This window comes from Peromyscus maniculatus, chromosome 3 (genome assembly GCF_049852395.1).
Source record: "Peromyscus maniculatus bairdii isolate BWxNUB_F1_BW_parent chromosome 3, HU_Pman_BW_mat_3.1, whole genome shotgun sequence".
Taxonomy (NCBI): Eukaryota; Metazoa; Chordata; class Mammalia; order Rodentia; family Cricetidae; genus Peromyscus; species Peromyscus maniculatus.
The window spans coordinates 57648772-57665592 of NC_134854.1; the positions used below are offsets into that span (position 1 = coordinate 57648772).

The window sequence follows — 16821 nt, forward strand, 5'->3', positions numbered from 1 at the left end:
ATTTCTAAACAGCATTAAGAAATCAGCAGAGCTGATGGGTACAAACACTTTCTGATATAACATCAAAAGCAACATTAAAAAGTGAAGTAGTCTTTATAGGCTTGGCATCTACCTTAAAGCAGATATTTAGAAATACACAATTGGAGTATGACTTGGATAAAACTTCTGACAGGGAATCCAGCAGGAGAAAGGCCTCAATTACCTCCTTAAAAGTTCCTGGCTGACTGTACAGTTCTATTCACTTCAATATCTATTTTGAACAATTACAGCCTATGGGGCAAAATACTATAGTGCCTATTGGTATCAGAAAGGCTACAAGGCATAAACTGTACAGTGCCTGAAACTAATCAACATTCATTCTGCAGGATGTACTCACTGGAAGGCATCACATTAAAGGAGCGGACTTAAAGAGGACCTACAGATGTCATAGAGCAGTATTCTGGAAAGGATGACAGAACAATGAACCTCATCTGAGACCTGAGTCAATGTTAAAATTTAAGGAGTCAAGGAGGCTTGAAGAGGATTTTCAATTTTGATTTATACTTTCAAAATTGTTCAGTTCTCTACAATAAGCACATGTGACTTCTACAACTTAAAAAAATATACCTATTAAAGAGAATGTAACAAGTATTGGTGAGAATATGGATAGTAGCCATATGTACCACTGGTTAGAAAGCTAAAGAAAAAGAGTTGGTCTATGGAAAATTCTAAGGATGTGCCCCACAATAATAAAACTTGAAGTATCATATGATCCAGCAAGTCTACTTCTGGGTAAACCCAAGGAAAAGGAAGGTGGGGTCTCAAACAGGTATTTATAAACAGGTATTTCCATCTCAAGGTTATTCACAATAGCTAAAATCTTTAAGAAACCCACAAACTGATTAATAAAAATGAGGTATATATCCATGAAAGAATACTATGTAGCCTCACTTGAAGTAATTTCATACATTCTACAACATGAATGAGTCTTGAGGACTTTGTGCTAAGTGAATTTGAAGTGAAACAAAGGGGAAATCTTGGAGCTAAGAAAAGCCCAACTCTCCCCACCCCCCACTCAAGAATCAGCTCAAGCCTGTTGACAGTAAAAAACCAGGAACTCCAGCACATGGGCAACCTTATAGAAGGGGTTATGGTCTGGCTCCCTTCCCAGCTGTAAATCTAGAACCTTCTAAGATTCTCACTGGAAACCCTATTTACAGAGAAAGAACATGTACTGATCCCGGTGTGTGGCCACAGCAACTCTTGGTTTTGACAATATCAGATCCACCCAAGGCATGTCCAGAGCCATCCTATAAAATCTTACTTCAAAAAGAAAAATAAAAGGAGAAAGTTTTCTTAGCAACTTTTTGAGCTGTAACTTGAAAACAAAACAAAAAAAATTGTGTATATGGCTAATGCTATCACAGTTAATTGTGATTCTCCTTTGAAAAGCCTCTACCTCCACATGGGTACCTCTTATCTTCTACCCTATCCAGAGGCTGAGGATGAGTATATGAGTAAACTGCCTTGTGTTGTTTCCACTGACTGAGGGAGGGCTCAAAACAAGAAAACAGGTTTATCTCAGATGTCCTTGATACTCCCTGTCCTGGAGCATGCTGGACCTCTGACATTCTAACAGGGTCACAGGAGAATACCAACAACTAAGGGCATTAAAAACTTTGTACCCTTAAGAGCTATAAGAAAGACAAATTCTAACCAACATTCCCACTGTTTATCCCATGGCATAAAAATGTCTGCAGCTACTATAGAGCTATAGTAATAAAAACAGCTTGGTACTGGCATAAAAACCGACACGTGGACGAATGGAATCGAATTGAAGACCCTGACATTAATCCACACACCTATGAACATATGATTTTCGACAAAGAAGCCAAAACTGTACCAAGGAAAAAAGAAAGCATTTTCAACAAATGGTGCTGGCATAACTGGATGTCAACATGCAGAACATTGCAAATAGAACCATATCTGTCGCCATGCACAAAACTCAAGTCCAAGTGGATCAAAGACCTAAACATAAATCCAGTTACAATGAACTTCATAGAAGAGAAAGTAGGAAGTAGTCTGGAACGAATTGGCACAGGAGACCACTTCCTAAATATAACACCAATAGCACAGACACTGAGAACAACAATTAATAAATGGTACCTCCTGAAACTGAGAAGCTTTTGGACACTGTCAATAAGACCAAATGATAGCCTACAGAATGGGAAAAGATCTTCACCAACCCCACATCTGACAGAGGGCTGATCTCCAAAATATATAAAGAACTCAAAAAGCTAGACACCAAAATACTGAACATTCCAATTAAAAAAAATGGGCTACAGAGCTTAACAGAGAATTATCAACAGAAGAATCTCAAATGGCTGGAAGGCATTTAAGGAATTGCTCAACATCCTTAATCATCAGAGAAATGCAAATCAAAACTCTGAGATACCATCTTACACCTGTCAGAATAGCTAAGATCAAAAACACTAAAGACAGCTTATGTTGGAAAGGATGTGGAGCAAGGGGAACACTCCTCCACTGTTGATGGGAATGCGAACATGTACAGCCACTCTGGAAATCATTATGGCAGTTTCTCAGAAAATTGGGAATAAGTCTACCTCAAGACCCAGTTACACCACTCTTGGGCATATACCCAAGGAATGCTCAATCTTACCACAAGGACACATGCTCAACTATGTTCATATCAGCATTATTCGTAATAGCAAGAACATGGAAACAACCTAGATGCCCCTCAACTGAAGAATGGATAAATATACACAATGGAGTACTGCTCAGCAGTAAAAAAAACAATGATTTCATGAAATTTGCAGGAAAATGGATAGAACTAGAGAATATCATCTTGAATGAGGTAACCCAGACTCAGAAGGAAAAACATAATATGTATTCACTCATAAGTGGATACTAAATGTGAGGGAAGGGATGGCCAGACTGCAACCCACAACTCCAGAGAGGCTAGCTAACAGGAAAGACCCAAGAAGGACACATGGATGACACTGTGAAGGAGAAGTGGATGAGGTCTACATGAGTGGACTGGGTGTGTGTGGGGGGTGGCAGAGGGTGAGGAGTGGGGGATGAGAACATAGGGAAATGGGAGGGTCAAGCTAGAATAGGGACAGAGTGGGAGGGCAGGGAGGAAGATTCCATGATAGATGACATCATGGGAATAGGAAGAGGCAGGGAGCTGGGGAGGCTCTCAGGAATCCACAAGGTTGAGCCCACCTTGGTCTGCTGGCAGTGGTCCAGAGGGTGCCTGGACTGGACTACTCTAGTAACCAGCCTAGCAAATAACCTAGCTGTCATCATAGAGCCTTTGTCCAGTGACTGATGGAGGCAGATACAGAGATCCACGGCCAGACACCAGGCTGAGCTCCGGGAATTCAATTGATGAGAGAGACAAGAGATACTGCAGGCAAGGGACGTCGAGATCATGATTGGAGGAAATGCAGAGATGACTGGCCACACTGGTGGAAGCCCATGAACTGTGGACTGGTAGCTGTGGAGCCCCCATGGGTCTGGACTAGGCCCTCTGGATACAGAAGACAGTTGTTTGGCTCAAACTGTTTGGGGGGCACCCAGGCAGGGGGATTGGGATCTGTCCCTGGTCTATGGGCAGGCTTCTGGAATCCGGTGCCTGTGGTGTGACACCTTGCACAGCCTTGGTGCAGTGGGAAGGGGCTTGGACCTGCCTAGGCTCAGTGTGCTGGGCTGGGCTGACTCCCCATGGGAGACCTTGATTTGGGGGATGTGGGGATGTGGGGTAGATTGGGAAAGAGGGCCAGGGGTTGGGAGGAGGGAGAAGTGGGGATCTGTGGATAGTATGTGGAGTGAGTAGAAAATTTCTTAATAAAGAAAAATTTTAAAAAAAAATGTCTGCAGCAAGGCCAGAACCTAATTCATGGGGACTTTTCCATGGTGAGACAGCTCTACTCCACAGGGGAATCTGGCAGGAACTTGACCATGACTGTTTTAGCAACATTTCTCCAGCAATTTCTTTCTTTCTTTCTTTTTTTCTTTTTTTGTTTTTTTGTTTGTTTGTTTGTTTTTCGAGACAGGGTTTCTCTGTGTAGCTTTGCGCCTTTCCTGGGACTCACTTGGTAGCCCAGGCTGGCCTCGAACTCACAGAGATCCACCTGGCTCTGCCTCCCGAGTGCTGGGATTAAAGGCGTGCGCCACCACCGCCCGGCTCTCCAGCAATTTCTGATGCAGTTGATCATGATTTATTATCCACCTCTTACTTAGTATTTGTTTTATTCTTATGTTTGTCTGTTTACTTTACATGGAAGCCTCACCAAGGGAACACTGTTCCACACAGAACTCTAGCTGGCTATCTCAATAAAGCTTCCTCTATCATTTCTCCTGGATATTTTAAGCACCAGATTTAAAGATGCTCTGCTATCTATCGGATAACTGGAATCTGTTCTCTTATTTTTGTTTACTACATATTTAATAAACTCACTAATTTCAAACTGAAAGAACAGCTTACTATAATTTAAACCCTCAGACAGAAGTATATCCATACTGGATATGTCATTCTTTATGAATGCCTCCCTTTCTCCTTAACCCTCATGTTGGAGCCTATACAACACTATTTTTAATAAAATAATTAATTTTGCTTCATTACCCCTGAGAGTCCTGAAATTCTTTTCTACCTGGAAGCTACAAAACACTGTTTGGTCTGAGTCTGGGTCCCTAAAATTCTAGGGGAATTCCTCGGAATGTGGAGAATAGCAGTATAAGCTAGGTCTATGCCAGTCCTAGAAACACAAATATTGTTTATATTGTTTATGTGAAACCTAGAAAAGACAAATCCATAGAGACAGAAAGAATGGTGGTTGCCAAAGGATACAAAGAGGAGTGAAGTGGGTTAAGACTAAATGAATACAGAGAGGGAAGGAGGGGGAGAGGGAGAGGGAGGGGAAGAGGGAGGGTGGGGAGGGAGAGGGGGGAGGGAAGGGGAGAAGAAGGGAGAGAGGAAGGGATGGGAGGGAGGGGGAGAGAGATGGAGGGAGGGAGGGGGAGAGGGAGGCAGTGGGAGGGAGGAAGGGGGAGACGGACAGAGGGTGGGGGTAGAGGGACAGAGGGAGGGGGGAGAGGAAAGAAGGGAGGGGGAGCAGGAGGGAGGACAAATAATGAAAATAAACTATCTAGTAGAGATAAAGACTACTATGTGAACTGCAATTGAAGAGAACTTTGTTTTAGAATCAAAGTCATCCATACTCAAAAAGAATATTTTCTTCACAAAAGAAATGGTTCATTGAATAAATAAACAAATTATATCCACATGTCAGGTACTACATTTTCATTTCATTTCAGAGACAAAAAAGCCAATATATAATACTGTATGCTGAAGTATCCCTTCACTGTTAATCAAGTTTAAATGAAACTGTTTATGGATGACTAGAGACCTAAAACTGAAGTATCAGTGTACTATTAATATTTTAATTGAGCATGAATATTCATAGTCATTTATTTCTTTAAAGAACAAGATAAGATAACTTAATTATTCTAATATGCAAATTCCAGTCCTGACATGACATCTTACCTTCATCTACATTATAAAAGCCTTGATGCATTTGGGGGCCTATTCATTATTAATGGATTCCTAAAGTTTCTCAGGTTAACAAGAGCTATTGAACACAAGAGCATCTTCTCAGATGGGAGCAAAGTAATTGTGGTGTTGCAAAGTCACTTTGGTCTAGATATCTCAAAGAATTGCATTTTATTTTTCAGGCACACAAACTAATTTCAACTTCACCCCAACACCTGTTCTTCACTACAAGCCCAAGAGAACAGGTAAAATGTAGTGCTATTAAACATTTGTTTCTCTGCTTGTTCTTGCTGGGCCCTTGGAAATTCCAGATCTAGTTCAAGAAATGTTAACTTTGACAGCCAGACCAACAGTTTTATGAAAGTAATAGTGTATTACTTCATTTCAGTCACAAATACATTTATGCAAGAAAGTTGATAGTTCCCCGAGGTGAAACAACACTTTTTTATTCAATAGGACAAATAACCTACTAATTCAAAGAGCTATCAAAAGAATATAACCATGTCAATGTCGTATATATTTCATAATAAGCAAAGGGGACTATAATTTCAAGTTAGAAATGGCCAAGAGAAATGCCATGGTGAAAAGTCAGTTAGAAATACATATTACTGATTTGTGATATAAAAATAGATATCCTAAGATCCAAGCTCTATATATAAATAAGGAAGAAGGCCCGGATATATAGCTGACCATTAATCAACAATCTGAGATCTACAATCACAGTTCTGCAGCAAATAAATATTCTCCTTGTATCTACTAAAGGTAAATCTACAGGTAAGTAATAAAAATCCTTCTAGTATATAAGAGGTAAAATCCATAGGAAAAAGGAAAGATGAAGTCAAAGGATAGTGCAAAAACAGAAGCCCACTTTTCTTCAAATCCTGGGCAATGTTCACATTAAACGAGATAAATATTATTTGAACAATGATAGTAACAATTTCATATATATATATATATATATATATATATATATATATATATATATATATATACAAACACACACATACACATACATATAGGCAAAAATCTGCATCTACAAATTGGGGGCAATAAAATGAACACCCATAATATTCTGAAAAATCTAGAACCTCTGCCACTTGCTTCTGATTATGAACACTGACTTGTGTTCAATTGTACAACTGTGTTCATGTTTCATTATGCAACAAGAGCCTTCCAAATAGACAGATGGATCCATTTTGGTTTCTTTACTGATTTTAACTTCTTGTTGTAAGTCATAAATATTGCACACGCAGAATCAAACTACCAGGTTAATTCACTCATTCAATAAATATGTATATAACTTGAAAAATATATGGTTTTTGGAAAATAAACTGGAGTTCTATAATTCTACATTAAAACGTATGGTAACATTGACAGTAACTACTGAAGTAGACTGAACAGTGCACACTTGTGACTTTTCTCAGGCAACCCATCCTGATAAGGGTGTGACAGGAAGCAGCATGAGAACAATAAAGACGAAATGACAAGAGGGCAAACTTCCTCTCTAGTCCCTCATTTGATCTATACAATCTGGCACAAATCCCTGAACCTTCTTGGGCCTCAGTTATTTCTTGTTGAAAGTGAATTAACCATTATTTCAAGAGCTCTTTTAATTTTATAATGGGATAATTAACAGAATCATATATCTTAGTAGGGGATGAAGAATGAATTGCTTATGATGATCCAGAGAACATACAAAGCGATATTTTTAGTTTTTCATAAAGAATGTTATTCAAACAAAGAGGAAAAGGGCAAGTACAAACTTGTAACTTTATCATTTACTTGCCAACATTAAAATATCTAGTGAAAGAAGTAAAGCAAGGCTAACCAGACTATAATCCACAGCTTCAAAGAAACTAGGTAAAGAGGAAGACCCTAAGAGGGACACATGGATCGCCCTGGGAAGGGGAAATAAATGAGATCTCCTCAGTAAACTGGAGGTGGGGGCGTGGGCAATAGAAGCAATAGAAGGTAGGAGATGGGGGATGAGAACATAAAGGAAAGGGATGGTTGAACAGGAACAGGGATGGAGTGAGAGAGCAATGAAAGAGATAACTTGATAGGAGATATGGTGATAGCAAGAAACCTGGTGCTAGGAAAGTTCCCAGGAATCCACAAGGATGGCCCCAGCATAGACTACTAGCAATAGTGGAGAGGGTCCCTGAGCAGGTCCACCCCAGTAATCAGATTAGTGAATACCCTGTCATCATAGAGCATTCATCCAGTAACTGATGGAAACAGATGTAGAGATCCACAGCCTAGCACCAGGCCAAGCTCCAGCAATCCAGTCGAAGAGAGAGAAGAGGGATTCTATGAGCAAGAAGCATCAAGATCATGATGGGGAAACAAAGAGACAACCAAACCAAGCTAGTGGGAACTCATGAACTTTAGACCAACAGCTGTGGAGCCTGCATGGGACTAAACTAGGCCCCCTGCATAAGTGAGACAGTTGTGTAGCTTGATTTGTTTAAGGGGCCCCTCGCAGTGGGAATAGGAACTATCCCTGGTGCATGAACTGGCTTTTTGGAGCCTATTACCTATGGTGGGACACCTTGCACAGCCTTGAGGCAAGGAAAGGGGACCTGCCTCAACTGAATGTACCAGGCTCTGCTGACTCCCCATGGGAGGCCTTACCTTTTCAGAGGAGGGGATGGGAATGGGCTGGGGTGAAGGCTTGTGGGGGGTAGGAGGTGGGATGAGAGGGAGACCTGTGGTTGGTATGTAAAATGGATTAAAAAATTCTTAATAAAAAATATAGTGAATACATGAAGTAGAGGGGCTGTTTAAAGACAAGCAGAGATAACACATTCTCTTTTCCTAATCTCCAATATTATAAATGAGAAACAGAGGACTTTAGTGGAAAACTGTCCCACTCCATCCTTTTTGTGACATATTCACTTTGACTTACCTCATGCAAGGGACTACCAAAACTAAGCTTTCATGCCTAAAGTACAGAAGGCTCTTCTTCCTTGCATTCAGCCATGAAAACACACATCCAACCCTGGCCATATTCTTCCACATACTCACACAGTGAAAAACAGACTTGAAAGCAAAGGGAAACAATTGATTTAATCTTAGCATATTTTTCTAAGAATAAATAAATGTCCATATTCATCATCATAAGAATTGGGTATTACGAAGAAGAAGAAGAAGAAGAAGAAGGAGGAGGAGGAGGAGGAGGAGGAGGAGGAGGAGGAGGAGGAGAAGAAGAAGAAGAAGAAGAAGAAGAAGAAGAAGAATGTTTTACAAGTGCTGATATTGTAGGGCTTAGTGGCACACACCTTTAATCCCAGCACTGGGGAAGCAGAAGCAGCAGATCTCTGTGAGTTCAAGGTCAGCATGGTCTACACAGTGTGTTCCAGGGCAGCCAGGGATATGTAGAAAGACCCTGTCTCAAAAAAAAGTTGATATTTAGATAAATGTTGAATTAATATTTATAAACTCTCATTTGTCATCAGTAAAGTGAAGAGAATGGACAGTTTTATCCTAACCTCTAGCAGTTCCATTCAGACTTGCTGTGTGCTGAAAAGCATCTGACTACAAAGACCTCAGAGTACAGTTATCTCTCCAACCACAAACTGGTCCAATGCCCTCTGTCACTATGTGGATGGTGAATCTTCACTGAGTTGGTGACAAGATTCCATTTGTCATTTCTGGTGTCCTTTGTTTCTGCTCACACTCTCTTAGCTTGACCTGGGTCTTGATCTGCTCTTCCCTTGGAAAACCAGATCTGCCATTTTGTAGATCTGCCATTATCTGGGATCTCCCACCTTTGTTCATTTTGATTTTGAAGGCTGCTACTATATTGGCCAGCCAAATCATTAATGTAAGAAAATGTTTTAAACAATTCAAACTCAACTAACAGATGCCCCCTAACAAATGGGTTAAGTGACAGTTTTTAACATGTAGTAATATACTCCATAATGGGAATGTGACTGTGATGGAAACAACAGATTAAAGTGAAATAGACAAGCCAGCCAATCACTTTTTGAGGTGTGATCTGCCAATTATCTCAACCAACACAGATCCTAATATTATCATTCCAAGCCATATGTGTAATTCTTGTGCAAAAAATAAATCTTTTAACAAGTCTGTAAGAACTGTTGGCACCCATTCACAACAGCATGCACTAACATCTTGAGAATTTTCTTTATTCCAAAAAGCATACAAAAAGGGGGGCAGTATAAGAGGTAGGAGCGAACCCAGCCACAAACGTGAGATAGTCGTGAGTCAAAAAATGATGAGAGAATCCAAGTGATTCTTTCTAAGTTTGCTAATAGACGATAAGGAAAATGCTGGCAGTGCTCCCTGCTCACAAGCTGAAGAAGGATGCAGAGGTCCAGAACACGTTCAGTATTCACTGTGCCCATCTGTTCAGCAGCACAGTCGTCGAACAGTACCAGCAATTACCAAAGCCCCTTTCAGATATGATCTGTCAACCACATCCAGTCCTCCTGCCAAAAGAAATCAGAACTTAGGAATGCAAAAACAGACTAGCCTTATGGGACCAAGAGAAGTTCATTTGAGATAAACTTGAAAGAAAGGAAAGCAGGAGGGAAAAAAAAAAAATCAGAGGACTGTTATAAATATATACTAAAATATTTTTAATTGGAACCATTCATATCAAAGCAACACGAAAGAAGAAATGCTCTATTATGACTTATACCAGCTTTGCTACATTGTATTTATTACAAGGTTCATTCTACAAAATAGCCTGTTTACTTCCAGAATTGGTATCTTTGGGCAAAGAACATATTAAATTTAGCCCTCTCTACAGGCATTCTATTACTATATTCTACAACCAAAACAGAAGTTTTAAATCAAGGAAACTGTTTCAATTGAGAAAAGAATCATTAGGTGATTTCAACAGCTGAAGCAGTACTGTATATGTGATAGGTCACATTTAAATTGAGGAAGGCTCTTATGAAATAACGATGTACAAATCACAAACCAGTGTCTCCCTGGCCCCCTTTATTGTTGACTATTACTTTCAATCTACAACTAAAAGCTTATAGTCACTGTTGCTATCACACTATATAAATGTTCTTTGAAGTATACAGAATGGATCAAAATTATAAGACAGAAGCATTAGGTACACAATGCACTGAGTTAAAGTTGATATGCACTTGGACAATGTAGTGGCAATAAACCTAGGAACTCACAAAAAAAATAAATCAAAAGAAACATTGAAATATATACATATTGACTTTATTGGGAAAAGACAAATCATTTTACAATATTCTTAGCTAGAAAGTAAGCACACTTCTTTCCTTACTAACAGATGCACACATCATAATTGAATTTGTGGGGCACCTTCTTCAATATAGATAATATTTGGGCCATTATAGAGATATTCAATATAGATAAAATGAAATAGGCAAGCTATCCATTTCACAAATGCTATCATTTTTATTCCAATATCCTTTTCCAACAAGTGTTTTTGTAACCGATCTGTCATCACCACTGAAAGTAAAAGATAATTTTAAATCTTATGAGGCTACCAACTTTTCACCAAAGAGCAACTCTGTAGGGAGCTCTTAGTACATATAGGTACAAAGGGCAAAGGCAAATTTATAATGAGAAAAAAGATAATGACAAGGGAGGAGAATGGCCAGCATGAGACAGCAGCATGAAAGTATCAAGAGGGGGCAGTGACGTAACGGAGAAACAATGAGCATGCAGACCATGAGTTCCATCTTCCATGCATTCACTTATTGATGAAATGCATAACATTCCAATACCAAGGCAGCTATCAGTGGCAGGTGATTGACTATCTAGACAAACAGCCTTTCTACACATGTGCAAAGAACCCTGATTTTAATTTTTCCTTGGGGGAAAATATCCATCTTAGAAGCATAATCCATGTCTATTCAAGAGCAAAGAGTTCCTGGAAATGCCTGCTCAAAAGAAGCTTATGATCTAGCAAAGAACATATATTTAGATATCTGTATATAGATATTACACATACATAAAGACTATGTTGATTATATACAACTGATTATATATGCATATGCTAACAAATTATACTATATATACAACACACTATTGTATCTGTACTAGTGGGTACTCAGCTGGCCATTCCTCCCTCTTCTGAGTATATCTGTGGTTTATGGAATTGTGCCCAAAAAATGCAGGTTCCCATGTGCCTCTATCAATAATTAGTTCACATCCCCAAATTTAATTTGGGCACCATATGCATTATTCCCATTATTACTACAAAACACCTTTCAAAAGCAGTTTAAAGAGGAAAGCGTTTGCTGATGAGACCATCAGGATCCATGGATAGTTCTATACCCATGGACACTTAGGTAGCCATGTTTAAACTCAGTAAGTAACAAAACAAATAAAAAAGACATGAACATGGAAAAGGAGAAAGGGGCATTAAGGCTGACAGGTACCTGAGAAATAAGAGGTGGAGTATAATAATAATGCCCTATGTTAATGTATAACATTGTTAATGAATAAACTCAATTAACTTCAAGAATAAGGGAGAGCTCATGCTCACAATTTGGAGGGTATACTTCCTTATCACAGGAAAGGCATGGTGAGGGGAGCATGGAGTAGTTGGTTACTTTCAATCAACAGTGAGGAAGCAGAGAGATGAATGCTGGAGTAGAGCTGACTTTTCAGTGTCTTACTTGTTTTTTGTCCATCTGTGACCCTAGCCCACAAGATGCAGTTGCCTGCATTCAGGGTGGTACTTACACCTCTCTAGAAATGCCCTCAAAGACGTCCTCAGAGGTGTGTCTCCTAGGTGATTACAAATCTAGGCATAGTGACAATGAAGAGTAATCACCATAGTTACTCTGTAAAACTGAAGTCTCTTACAGCTCTAAATTTTTATATACAACTTGGAGTATCATAAACATCCTAGTTGTTTTTAAGGTTTTAGAGACTTTATTATTCTGATAATTCCAAAATCACCTTATGAACTAGACACAAGACCTAATTGTTCAAGTGTTATCAAAGCTGAATATGGGCACTTCCTTTTGTCTATTTTAGTTTAAAATATCTATATAGCCTAAGAGCTTTATCATATGGCTAAACATCAGAAGCATGGTACCACTGCTAGCAAGTAGAAGACATCTATATCAAAAGTCAAAAATAACGGTTTTTAGAAAATATTAGTCCACTTCTCAATATACATAGCTGGGCCTTAGGTTCTAGAAATTAGAATTTATTGAGAAATACTTAAGTCTCTATTTCCTAGAAACATCCAGATAACTTTAATTTACTGTTACATCAGCAACCACAACTGTATGTTTTAATGACTTTAATGGGAATCTTCACAGGTTCCTCAAATCAATGAGATATCTACCCTAATGGTTAATCTCTTATTTTACTAAATTAATACTTATAAGGAGTAATTTCTCTTATATATTTCTTCTATTTCTTTGTTTCTTTTAGACATGTCCAAATGCAAATAATCTTTCACATCACTCAGAGAAATTATCAATTTTTTTATTCTTATGTTCAAAGTAAAATGATTATCCAAGCAACTTGGATGTTTATTATTCTTGATTTATTGCTATTTTTACATTGAATGAGTTTGTAGCAGTTTTTTTTTCTCTAAACTATTGATTCTTCAAGTCTAGGTTTCTTTTCCAACAAAGTTCATGCTGTAACCTACTTAATTATTAACAACTATTGTTCACATTTATTGTTTGAGATTCTGAAAATGTGAAGAACAGACTTAGAAAGAATGACATATGAGAATCTAAGTTATTTAAGTAAGTTAAAAATGCAGAAACAAACAAAATGGTTAGGGTGTTACATGGCGAAGTATCTCTAAGCATGAATATGGGCATTCACATCATTGTCTGCTTTCTCTGATACCTCCTGTCACTTAAAGTCTCCATCACAAACCCTGCTGTCTTTTGCATCAGATTCTCTTTATCAATGTTTATTCCCATCCAATGACTCATTAACAAAGAAAATCTCTGTCTAAATGCATGAATCACTTAATGACATCGATTACACAGTTTATAGTACCACTAAATTGACTCTTCTATACCTTAAACTATCACATATGCCCAGATAATACAAAGAGGCATTTCCTGCACTCACACGACTCAACTTTTCTAGCACTTCCATCTTAGCACAGAAGCAATGAGGCAACTATTTGATAATTTATTGCATCTTGCAATTCTTTTATAAAAATTCCTTGTGAATGGGGAAGAAAAACTTACATAAAGGCAATGAGGAGCTCTCACACACAGATCTTGGTTGAGGCAGAGATACAGACCATTAGATGTGCAATGGAACAGACTCAAAAGCCTTGCAAAAAAAACTAGAAACTTCAGAAACAATAAAAAAAAAGATTGAAATGATTGCTGGTACAGTGGAATGTTACTCTCTTTTTTGAATGTTTCAAACCTAAAAAAATTCAACTTATTTTCACATCAACTACTTCCTCTGGGCATACTGTCTATTGTCTTTACTGTCCTATGTATCAACTTAGTGTTTCACTTACCAGGATTTGATGTCCCAAGTGTTATCTATTCCCCAAACAAAAAAGCATCTTTACCATTATCATGTGAGAATTTTCTGTCACCTTTCTAGACAGCCAAGCCTTGTAGGTTTTGTGTTTTTGTCTTTATGGATATACAGCTGATGACTGTATCTCAAAATGCAGGGAAAACTAGTTATTAATATAAATTCCATAGTTTATTCTATGTACTCATTTATTTAAAATAAATCAGCCAGGCCTTTTATATGTGACTCACATTGTCAATTAATCCACTCAGGCCATACACTCAGCACTCTAAGAGCTTAGACCCCACTTACTTTTATAGAATACTTGCTTAACACATTATTAACCTGCATTATTTTAACAGTCAATGTACAAATGAAAAAAAATGGAGACACAGATATCAGCATGCTCAATTCTCTACAAATCAGCAAGAGAAAAGGCAATTACATTTATTCAAAATAAAAATAACAAAGAGGTAATAATAGAAAAGGTACTTAGATATATGAACAGTTCAGTATCACAACAAAGAAAAATGCAAATTCAAACTAAAATAAAACTTTTTTTTTTCAAAACAGAATTAGTTTGGGTTAAGTCTGATAACAGTGTTGAGAAGAATGCAAATAATGAAGAAATTGTGTGACAACCCTTAAATTGGAGGGTTGGCCAAACAGCTCAGTGATAAAGAAGGCATGCTGCTCTTGCGAAGAACTAGAGTTCAGTTTCAGCACCTACACTGGATGGCTCAAAACTGTAACCCCAGGGCCTCTGACATGCCTAGTCTTCATAGGCTGGGTACTCATGTGTGCATATCCACACACAGATTATCACATATAGACAAAATTTTAAAATAAAACAAATCTTAAAATAATACACTGGTATAATCACCAGGATACTGATTAAGCTCACCAAAACTGTAAGTGCACACCGTGTGATTCACACATTCATCTCCAGAAATTTATCTTACAGTTAATTTACATATATGTGAAAGGACATCATTAGCACCTATTATGAAAACCAAATACTAGAAACAACATGATTAGGGGACTAATCATATAAACCACAGTATATCAATATATAAAATATTTTCTAGCCATAAAAAACAATAAAGAAAGCCTCTTGGTTTATTAAGTGAAAATAATCAATGTTTAGAAAAGTGTTTCTAATGTTTAATGTATGCTGTGATTATACTGTGAAATTTCCACCATAGGTCACTATGTTTTCAACACTTGGTCCTCAACTGGTGGCACTGTTTGGGAAGGCTGCAGAAAATTAGGAGGTGAAGCCTTGCTGAAAGAAGGGGGGTGCTGGAAGAGTCCTTGAGGATTTAAATTCTGGCCCCCTTCCTGTTCACTCTGAGCTTCCTGACTGTGGCTGCAATGAGCCTTCTGTTCCTGCCACCATGACTCCCGCGCCATGATGGAGTATGTCTTCTCAAGATGTCGGCCAGAATGAGGCCTCCTTCCCTTAGCTGGCTACTCCCCAGGGATTTTATCACATCGGTGGCAAAACCAGCTAATATGATGTCTAGAAGGAAAATTAGTAATTTGCTTAAATGTGCACAGAATCTTCCAGGTTACTAGAAACTAAGTATACCAGTTGTCTGAAAGAAAGATAACAGGTGTGCCTTAGAAAGAGGTTTTTACCATAGAAACATTTATACTTCTGAATTATGAAACACTGCAAACATATTACATATATAAGTTGACTTTTAAAATAGTAAAGTTATCTTTGACAGTGTATCATACCAAAGTTTAAAAGACAAAAGTGGAAGGTAGGGTTAGATCACTTCATTCCTGCATAACAACAATAATGAATGCACAAGTATATACAAATCTTTCCACTTTTCTTTATGTTTTCTATGATTATACATCCTTAGGTCTGTGACCTATGAAATTCTACACTGCTATACCAGTCAGAACTCAACCTTAGAAAGTTAGTATGTCTGTAAGCAATGAATCGTGTAAACTTAGTTCACTGGGGTATCTGTCAACAGCAGTCATCCTTCATTTAGTCTGCAAATTATAGGAAAGGTATCATTTCTATCAGCAAAGATTAAACAGCAAAACAAAAACAGCCCCTGCTATTATGGAGATAACACTGTAGTGGACATCAGATCAAATAAACAAGTACATATGGGAATCTTCCAGCCTACCATGAGTTAGTGATGCTTTCTGTCAAAAAAGCCATCAGGTTTGGTGACAATGTATTAAGACCTTACCCACTTAGAGGAGTTTGTTTCATTTAACCCTCAGCCTATTTTATCTAACATTTAAGTATTTAATATATGCTAACCCATGTGCTGTGTACTCTTATATCATGCTCAGAACAACTATGGGACCTGCAACCATTTTTATATAGTCCTTATACTTAGTCAAATATACTAATGTATCTATAGGTATACCTAATTTAATTTCCTATTAAAATTAAGAAGAGCAACAAACCAAGAAGTTGGATTTTGACTTTAGGTGTACACACACACACACACACACACACCAAAAAAAAAAAAAAAAAAAAAAACCTCAGCAAAAATTGTACTTAGACAATGGGGTAATGTCAAAAGAGAGTGGCTTCTATGTGGAATTAATTCCTAACAATTTCATAGAAAGAAATTTCTATTTTTACCCTATTTGAAATTCATGTCAAAAGTGTTTTATAGTCTTGTTTTGTAAGGACTTCATCTATTCTGGGACCCATCTAAATTTTGCCAACTAAATAATGCCATCTAATTTTATGAACCATTTGATCAAAACAAAACCAAAAACAGAGACCATACCAGCTAGGCCCTGCTGGAGCT

General features: G+C 38.0%; 1 protein-coding gene across 3 annotated transcripts in view; it reads right to left on the bottom strand.

Moving 5' to 3' along the window:
• The window catches only part of Exoc4 (exocyst complex component 4), an 810377-nt gene that overhangs the window by 470743 nt on the left and 322813 nt on the right, over window positions 1-16821 (bottom strand). Inside the window, exon 10 of one of the 3 annotated variants that reach the window (XM_042273016.2) lies at window positions 9690-10008. The exons of the other annotated variants lie outside the window; for them this stretch is intronic. Within the exon in view, the coding sequence (XP_042128950.1) occupies window positions 9929-10008 (80 nt within the window). The 3' untranslated portion in view covers window positions 9690-9928. Of the gene's footprint in view, window positions 1-9689; window positions 10009-16821 lie in introns of those variants that run through there. 3 annotated transcript variants of the gene reach the window in all.